A 9,001-nucleotide genomic window follows, 5' to 3' on the forward strand; every position below is an offset into this window, starting at 1 on the left:
CAGCTATAATTGTATACTCAGAGATTGAATGGGAGCTACTCTGAGACCGACAGACAGTGAAAAAGCCACCAGTCCACAACATTTGCTGGAGGTAATGAATGTATGAGAATACTAGCAATATAGTAAAAGAAGTAGTTTCTCTCTAATAATAGTACTAATAACAACAAAATTGTTTTTATTTATCATAATATTGATATATATTACGGACATAATATTTAAACAAAAATTTAAATTATTCAAAAAAATTTAAATAAATTTTTATTCTTATATTACATTCAATCGAAATTTTATATATTTTTATTTTTAGTTAAATAAATCTTTAAATTTTTTTTTGAATTAAATAAATTTTTATAATTAAGAGTTAACTTAATGAAAATATTACTTATTATTTTATATTACATAATGTTAATGTAACATGTTAACAGCTTTAATGAATGATGATGTGATATGATGATTAATAATGTAATGTTTTTTACTTTTTACATTAACGTTACGTTAATATCACATGAGTATGAAATGATAAATAGTATTTTAATTAATGATAATTAGTTAATTATTAATTAAAAATATATATTTGATTCAAAATTAAAATGTACAGATTTGATTAAATATAATTAAATAATAAAAACTTGTTTAAAATTTTTGTAATAATTTAAAAATTTTACAAACATTATATCTATATTAAACTAAATTTGACTTTATAATTAGTTTTATGAAATTAATGTAACTTCTAATTTTATCATTTATATGACACAAAAAGTATATTGTGAATTTGGCTTAAAGTATTGTTTAGCTAATGCACAAAATGAACCAAATTTTTGCACCCTTTAAATGAATTGTTGAATAAATATTTCCTATCACATGGAGTTGTGAATTTAACAATTTAAAATGTGACATCTTATTTGAAATAAATGCTGTATTAAGATTCGTTGCACATGGACCTTAAAATTCTTAGTCACAAGAGCCAAGAGTGCCTGAATTTTGTGAGGTGACGACTTGGCAATTCATGGCGAAAGTCATTGGGCTGTTGTGACTTGTGAGAAAGTTTCAACTGCCCCATTTGTTACGTTTCATCACGAATCCAATTTGGGAAGCCAGAGTGTTAATCCGTCACCAAATCTGAAGCAATCACCCACCCAACAGCATTTCTTCATAACCAAGTTCCTTCCCTCCTCCGCTGAACACACCTCACCAACTTCCCAAAAGAGTGCTGTGTCCAACTCCCAAAGTCCCAACCCAGTGTTAATATATATAAAATCTTTCCAAGACTGATATTATTCCAAAACTACATCAATTACTGCTTCTTGTTTGGTATCCTGGAAAAGGGGAAGCACAAAATCTAACCTTTTGATTCATATCAAGAATAAAGATCATGCATTTCCTAAGGTTCAGGCCAAGTTTCCTTCAGGAAAAGCATTCGAAGAAACTTGAAAAACTTGACATATAGAAACAATTTGAGGAAGCTGAACCTTTTATCTTTATTTATAATTAAGAATGTTTAACGAGTAATATTAAAGGTTATACTATATACTTAAACCAGAGAAAGAAATAAAAGAATAGATGGAACTTCATCATCCATTCACCAACCTAAAAGCATATCTCAACAGACAGGAGGTCTATTTTCTTGATCGAAAGACAGCAACTGTATTTTGCTTTTACTTAAAGTTATATAAAATAAAGGCCTGCAAGAGAAAAATTGAGCGCAGAACATCATAATGGAGAGCCGAATTCTGCACCCAAAAGTTGCACCAATTCAACCAGAATGGGACCTGGAAGACATCCGCATGGCATTCTTCAAATGCACCAGATGGCAAGTAGAGGAAACTCTGGATCCAATCAACTGCCCTTTCCATTACTTCTGCGACAGCATTTACCCCGGGAATTATCCGCCGGCTGTGGATGTTCTAGTTCTTCTTCTTACAACTGCTTCATACCTGGCAACACTAGTCATCATGTTAATAGACATATCAAGAAGAGGGAGGCCTTGTCTCAGTCAATCCAAGAGATTTTTGCTGCCTTCGGGTCCGGTGTCACTCCCGCTGATCCTTTTAGCACTAGCCAAGGGTCAAAGGATTAACATCCTATTTCCTCTCTCGTGCATCGCTCCAGCAATCCTTCAACTGATTCAAATTTCTGCTCTTGCCTTCGACATTGGAGCTGACAAGGACCCTAGGTACGCGTTCTTTGAAGCTTCTACAATTTCGGGGATTTTGCATGCCAGTGTATACCTGGATTCCATTATCCTTCCTTACTATACAGGTTTTGATGCTCTAGCATCGTCAACATTTTCTGGTGAGTGCCTCTCTTGCGTGTGTCGCAAAGAGGTTTTGGTTGCAGGAGGGAAGTTGATCACCTACCGGGGATGCTCAGTGACTACATTTTGTGTCATCGGAGCTCTGTGTTTAAGGATTATTTGCAGGCTGTGCGTAGAGAACAAAGGGAAATTCTTATCTATCAAGTCACTATTGGAGAGTTTTGCTTGGATCTTGATCACCAAGGATTGCATTTACCTGGTGGCAAACTCTCCGCCAGAACAATCAGTGCCACAAGCTGCTGCTTTTGGAGGCATACTGGTATTAATTTGCCTTCATGCACTCAAGAAGTTCTGCACACGGATTACGCAGGGCCATTGAGTTTGAAATGATTGCATGGTAGAGGGTACACACGGGGCCGCACAAGTGTGCAAAAGATTTTATCATCATCAACCGTAGAAATAGCCGCCTTTAGATTGTTAAGGTTCGTCGAAGACACTACCGAGATTGTACAGGAAGACCAAATGTACAGTTGAATTCACATCTTTGCCTCATTCTAGGACGTAATAGTTGATTGTTTGGCCCAGCGATCTCTCATGTGTAGGTTCTACTGCAAAATGGTACAACCGTGCCACCCCCTTTTTTTTCTTTCCTTTTTTTGCTTATATTCTTTTTTAAATCTAAAGGGGTAATGAGGAAAATGTGGGAAAAGTTGTGCTGTATCTGCCATTGAATTCCATGCTTATTTTATTTTTATGCAGCTATATTGGCAGAAGACTTAACAGTGAGAACAGGCATCAAAGACAAAACGGTGGAAGCGCTTATCACAATTATAAATTTTCTATGCAAAAACAATTCAATTTCTTCCAGATCCGTTATATAATTGGGCAAAATTGATCATATAAATATAAAAATGCTCTAACCCAAGATGCAAGCACAAGGAGAAAATTTGAGCATCAACTTCATCTCTCATTGCAGTACCAACCCTCTTCAACAGAAAATTGTTGCATTCCAGGAGCGAAGCAAATGAAAGCATGTACCAAGTTACAAGAAAAATCTCCTTCGGCTGGTGTCCATTTCAGGCTGACATTAAAAAATGGGAAAGAATAAATGTGAGTAATGTGACTGATAGAGATGGTTTGGTAGGAGAAAACACAAACCAATCAATGTAGCGTTGAAAATATGATGACAAGTAATTACCTTGTGAACCCACTCATATTCTCCGCCTTTGGTATCAAATGTCCCATGCTGTAGACTTACCAACTTTAGTGTAAACCGAGGACCACACTCCTGCATGTTTTGACAAAACTTTTTAACTACAACATATATTCCTAACTATAGGAACAATCTAGTGCGAATGCCAGATTATCAACAGGCCAAAACCATGTGTGGCAGCAAAGTCATTTCTACAGAAGGAGATAGCTCAAATGCTGGATGATAATCCTCAGAAAAGGAAAAACGGACTTCCAAAAAGCCAAACCCAGTTTCATAGAGCTAGCAAAATTATTTTCAAAATCTCTAAATACAATTGTATTTACAGAAACAGGGAGGGAAACAGACCTGAAGACGAGCAACTACTTTCTCTTTTGCAATGCTATCACCCTTCGCATCCTTTGCCTTTTTACCTTTTGAATCACTCTGTTTGCTCTCCTTGGTTTCAAATATGTACCTGATCGCATGAATAGACAATTTATCAGAAAGAAATTATACAATCATCAATTACTTAACTTGAAGTAGACTCAGAGGATAGGGAGGCAGACCTGTGATGTCGGAAGAATATAAAATCTCGTTGATTGTGAAACGTTACAACTCGTCGTCCCCGAAAATTAGGATCTTGGGGAAAAAGTGCCTGAATTAGCCTTGACAGTACAGATCAACAAAACAGAAAACTCTCAGACAGAAAAGTCAACAGAGGGAGATCATAAGATTGGAAAGCTAAAACACACATTTTACACAGGAATATACTTGTATTTCCAGTATAACCATCAAGAAAATTAAAGGAGAATGTGCAATTTTTAGCAGAATTTAAACATCCAGTAGTAGACTATAAAATACAGAACAGTATGCAACCTCCCAATGCGATGGCCCAGGCGAGTTGTGAAGTTATTTAACACTAGCTCCGGCATGTGACCAGTAGGATTTCCGTGATTCTACAAGTACAAAAATAGAGGCAATTAATATGATTATGGTAACAACTCCTTTTCCAGAAATCCAACAATTAGACATGAAATTCATGTCCAATTTTAATAGTAGAAAAGAAAACCAATATAGCATAAGGATAGCTCAGATCAAGCAGAAAGAATCAGTCTTTTACCTTAATGTCCTTCCGCAAAACCAGACTCGAAAGCTTGAAATGGGCTGTAGGCCCATCAGGCAAGCCAATGATTAGAAGAGCATCTACATGACAGCCACACCAACTAGTCAGCTTTAATTCTCATAAAGATAACAAAGCTAGAGCACAATCCAAATAAGAGAATTGTATAGAAGCTCTTATCACATACCCGGTTCTCTTCGATTGGTGTGAACTACTATAATCGACGTGAATTCTTTGTTATTTGCATATTCCACAATCTGCAGTAATATGAATACATTACTTCAAAAAGATACTTACAAAATGCTACTAAGCACTAACCCCACATTTTCTTAGTATCTTGATGAAAGAATAATTCGAGAAAATTATCATGAGAAGCACCTTTTTCAAGTCATATGTTCCTCTCTTATAGTAATGAGCATTAGGGATCACCGAAAGCAATTCGGCGATAAAAGCAGGTCCCCTCTGAAGACATAGTAATCCATAAATAAAAGACAGCAGGATATTTAGTAAGGCAGATAAAAATTGTTCTAAATGTCGGCAAAAAGGAATGAAAATGGTATATGCTATGCATAGTTTCATCAAATGAGAAGGGAGATAACAGAAGCATACAGTCGAATTGAAACGGCAAGTGGTGATTAATATCTTTGGAATGCGATCACGCTTTAGAATCGAACTGAATTCATCCGCATCATTACCAACAAACAGCTGAAATAATAACAAAGAAAAAGATTATAATTTTCAACTCAAATTTCAAATTTTTTGAAGAACAAAAAAACCCCGAATTTCCAAGAAATGAACCGATAAATTTACCTCTTCATCATCAGGCATGCAAACAGTCTCGTCAGCTTCTCTCGTATTTTCAATAGTCCGAGGGATTTGCTTCGGTGCAGGCTGCAAAAAAAAAAAAATTCAGCAATCGTTTGCTCCATTTAAAATATAAAAATAAAATAAAAGAAAGGAAAATAGAGGACGACCTCTTCTCCGAGTTCAAGAGCGCGTTTTTCGGAGGCGTCACGAGCTTTAAGCTTCTTGCGTTTCTCGAGCTTCTTTTGGTGCTTGAGTTTGGCGTGTACAGCCGACCTCTTCTCCTTGTTTTTTATGGAGGAAGGAAGCATCTCACTCTTCTGCTTCATCTTTTTATTATTGTTTTTGCTATCGTTATCTCCTTCCATCCCTTCGCTTTCTCCCTTCTTTCTTTTTCCGCCCATTTTTGGCTTCGTTGGCTCTCCGCTGGGTCGATGAACACTGATTCACAGAAGAAAGGGAAGAAAGGAGAGTAGTTTAGGGTTTTTGGTTTTGAATGCTGATAGCGGTTCACGCCCAGTAATGGATGTTGGGCCCAGCTAGGCCTGGAATTTTGGGCTCAAAGGAGACTGCGCCTCTTTTCAGCCCAGCACCTATCTGTGGCTAAACTTTTTTGTTTTTGTTTTTTTGGTTCTTTTACTATTCGGATGTTAACAAGTATATTATATCTAATTTTCGGTGTATATAGTCCCAATTACATAAGATTTGGATATTTAGATTTATGTAAATTTTACTATCCATCTTAAATTCAAGCATTTAAGGGATAATGTTTAGGATGTTAAGATATGTGTTCTGATAATTTTTTTTAATTTAAATCAAATATTCATCATATTGGGATACTTTATCAATTAATAGGTGTAAGGTAAAGTATCTTAAAAATAATAAATTTCTTCTCTTGGTAATATCCAAATTTCTCCTAGTAAAGTTAACTAGAAAACAATAGTACGAAAATAACAAATATATTTTTCTTCAACTTTTATAGCACTGTTATTTTAAATCTTTTTTTTTCATATTATAATTCATGTTAGTATGAAAATTGGCATGGGAAATAAATGGTGAAGATTCAATCTGTAGTATGTAGAAAGGGATGGTTATAAAGTGGTTGGAGGTGTTTTTAGGCATGAACCTTTAAATGATTAGTCAGATGAGAAAGAACAAGAAGTTGGCTAGTTTAGAAAACTTCCAAAGAGACAAAGAAAGATATTCACAGAAGAGGAATGAAAGAGTTAAGAAAAACTTGAATTATAACAGCTTGAAAACTTGAATTCGATGAGATGTAAGTTGGGAAAACATGGTGAAACCTCTAGTTGCCTTGCTTTACAACTTGACATAAAATTTAGGCTCGGTCACTTGTCAAGATCGTAGGTTAGAGATACAAGTTATCATTTAAACCTAGCAGAAGAGGAATTCATTCACATGATTATGTCCTGAAATGCTGACCTTGTTGATCTATAGTAATTCATTGTTCTTGATGGAGTTGTGCTGGAAATAACAATACTAAATGGAAATGATCGGGAGTTTCTTAGATGGTATACGAAGTCCTAAACTAATTCTTGAATATTTTGGGGTGACCATCGGAGAAGAAGCTTGATGGGTTTATTATGAAAAGCCTGGCCTCTTTCCTTGCTAGTCAGGCCACTTTAATTCCTTTTGCCATTCTGCTATTCCTGGAGTGTTATGGACATGCTTATCCAGATTGGATCCTTGTGGTCCATATAAGTATCATGCTTGCTAGTCCCATAATTAGCATTAGTATATAATATCCTTCTGCAATTGTCTGAACTCACATGGACATGTCAGGTAGAACTTTTGATTGCATTGAAACTTGGAAAGCAAGTAACGAATTCTATGTAGGAAGCATAATTGCAGAAACATTTATTTCGATAAGTAGTTCTTGGGAGGAGGATCACAGGCAAACACTTGCAATACTAGTTGTATAAGTAGAAACTAGATATTGGTTAGACTTGTGACCTTGCATTACGGTCCTCTTCTAGTTCTACTTGGGGCTGCTTCAGCTGATTAGTTTCTTCTGCCTCGGAGTTTCTGCCCCAGAGCAGGATATATAAACCAATTACAACTAGGATAGATCCAACGACGCTGTTCATTGCCAATACATAAAGGATGTTAGAAGTTAGCAACAATATAAATATTTTCGAAGCAACAAGAAAGAAGGATTAAAGTAAGCTACCTTCCAAAGTAGATTTGTCCATGTAGAATGGAGAAATCAAACATGGCTACAAATATTTGCACGAGTGGAGTGAATGCAGCTGTGAAGACAGGACCCTTTTGTTTGACACACCAGGACATTCCCACGTAGCACAAGCCAGATGCCACCATTCCCTATTTCGGCAAGATTGAAACGATGGAATTTCGAGGTACTGTGTAACTTGATTTATTCTTGACAGAATAAAAATCAAACTTGGCAAAGAGAATACTTACAGCATAAGTTACTGTTATTAGTTCCAGTTTTCCTTTCAAAATCCATTTGGTAAAGTCCCTCTCTGCTATCAAACTTAAGATGGCTGACTGAATTGCACTGAAGAAAGACCAAAAAGCAGTGCTGGAATATTGGTATGGATATGCCTTGCCAATCCTGGCTTGCAGAAGGAACCATGATGACCAGAAGATGCAGCCTACAGTTAGAACTATTGAACCTATCGCCCATCTCTCTTTCTTCTTAGTTGAAATCATCGTATTGGCATAGTTTATGATATGAGTTGTGGCTCGTGAATTTGATTTGATCAATGTTTTTCCTCGGTAAAGGGTCAGTACCATAGCTCCAGCAATGCAAACCAATGCACCAAAAACCTTTGCCCTCCCGGCCTTGTTTCTGATATCGACTTTCTCTAGACTGAAAATGTGTGATATCAAAGAGTTATGACTCTGATTAAACTCAAGCCAGAGAGATGCACTTGGTGTTTAAGCCTTTACCCAAATGGTAGCGCCAGCATAAACGTGACTGCAGGAACCATATTTACGAATGCGCATGAGAACGTTGCCGTAGTATATTCAAGTCCAAGAAGGAAAAAGTACTGAGTGAGTGTTGCCCTGGAGGACATATTTTAAATGTTCTTAGTAATTATAAAATCAGGAAAAATAAACAACAGAAGCCAAGCTAGTATTTAGGATTTTACAACTAACCCTATAAGAGCAGTGAGGAAAAGCTGGCATAAGATACGAGCTGTGAGCTTGGGTCTACTTTTTCTGCAAGGAAACCAGTCAACTGTAGTAAGTGCATGCCTTGTCAAAAGTGCTATATATTCAGAATTCTCCTATAATTCGATCTGGTGAATGAATTAGCTGAGTGCTAGCAACAAGTAGGTGATAGAACCTCATGGAAATTAGGAGCATTTTTAGTAGTTTTTACCTTTCCCAAAAGTAGGCAATTGGTGCCAAGAAAACAGCAGAAATTGCCTGACGGTATATTAAGATGATAATATGGCTCACTCCTTCATCAAGAATTTTTTTGACAAGGAAATTTGTTACAGCCAGCGCAAAGTTGACAGCTACCATCGCAGAAACATGCTTCCATTGTCCGCAGCACTGCATCGCAAGCAATATGCCTGAAGCAGTTAGCGAAACCAACTCTCTTTCTCTCTCTCTCTGAATGTTGTAAATTCTTGAGCTTCGA

General features: G+C 36.4%; 3 protein-coding genes across 5 annotated transcripts; 1 reads left to right on the top strand and 2 right to left on the bottom strand.

Moving 5' to 3' along the window:
- The first annotated feature begins 1,313 nt into the window (after nucleotides 1-1,313).
- LOC110413594 (uncharacterized) lies at nucleotides 1,314-3,148 on the top strand. Of its 3 annotated transcripts, none has more exons than XR_002444942.2 (2): nucleotides 1,314-2,852; nucleotides 3,014-3,148. XR_002444942.2 is itself a non-coding variant. In XM_021424460.2 (1 exon), the coding sequence occupies exon 1, from the start codon at nucleotides 1,716-1,718 to the stop codon at nucleotides 2,631-2,633; it is 918 nt and encodes a 305-aa protein (XP_021280135.1). In that variant the 5' UTR covers nucleotides 1,314-1,715; the 3' UTR covers nucleotides 2,634-2,974. The 3 variants fall into 3 exon arrangements, 1 of the variants encoding a protein (XP_021280135.1); XR_002444943.2 differs by having other exon boundaries at nucleotides 1,314-2,872; nucleotides 3,014-3,136; XM_021424460.2 differs by lacking the exon at nucleotides 3,014-3,148 and having other exon boundaries at nucleotides 1,314-2,974.
- A 139-nt stretch (nucleotides 3,149-3,287) lies between these two features.
- On the bottom strand, nucleotides 3,288-5,845 carry MEE49 (Ribosomal RNA processing Brix domain protein). The gene is made up of 11 exons (XM_021424459.2): nucleotides 5,541-5,845; nucleotides 5,377-5,457; nucleotides 5,176-5,271; nucleotides 4,945-5,028; nucleotides 4,754-4,823; nucleotides 4,567-4,649; nucleotides 4,323-4,402; nucleotides 4,013-4,111; nucleotides 3,813-3,921; nucleotides 3,453-3,542; nucleotides 3,288-3,335 (listed from the first exon to the last, which is right to left on the bottom strand). The coding sequence occupies exons 1-11, from the start codon at nucleotides 5,772-5,774 to the stop codon at nucleotides 3,297-3,299; spliced, it is 1,065 nt and encodes a 354-aa protein (XP_021280134.1). The 5' UTR covers nucleotides 5,775-5,845; the 3' UTR covers nucleotides 3,288-3,296.
- A 1,060-nt stretch (nucleotides 5,846-6,905) lies between these two features.
- LOC110414092 (WAT1-related protein At3g30340-like) lies at nucleotides 6,906-9,001 on the bottom strand. Its single transcript, XM_021425158.1, has 6 exons — nucleotides 8,738-9,001; nucleotides 8,512-8,574; nucleotides 8,302-8,418; nucleotides 7,810-8,221; nucleotides 7,559-7,710; nucleotides 6,906-7,467 (listed from the first exon to the last, which is right to left on the bottom strand). The coding sequence occupies exons 1-6, from the start codon at nucleotides 8,917-8,919 to the stop codon at nucleotides 7,329-7,331; spliced, it is 1,065 nt and encodes a 354-aa protein (XP_021280833.1). The 5' UTR covers nucleotides 8,920-9,001; the 3' UTR covers nucleotides 6,906-7,328.

This window comes from Theobroma umbraticum, unplaced genomic scaffold, assembly GCF_002168275.2.
Source record: "Theobroma umbraticum cultivar Fairchild unplaced genomic scaffold, ASM216827v3 scaffold_4.1, whole genome shotgun sequence".
NCBI lineage: Eukaryota > Viridiplantae > Streptophyta > Magnoliopsida > Malvales > Malvaceae > Theobroma > Theobroma umbraticum.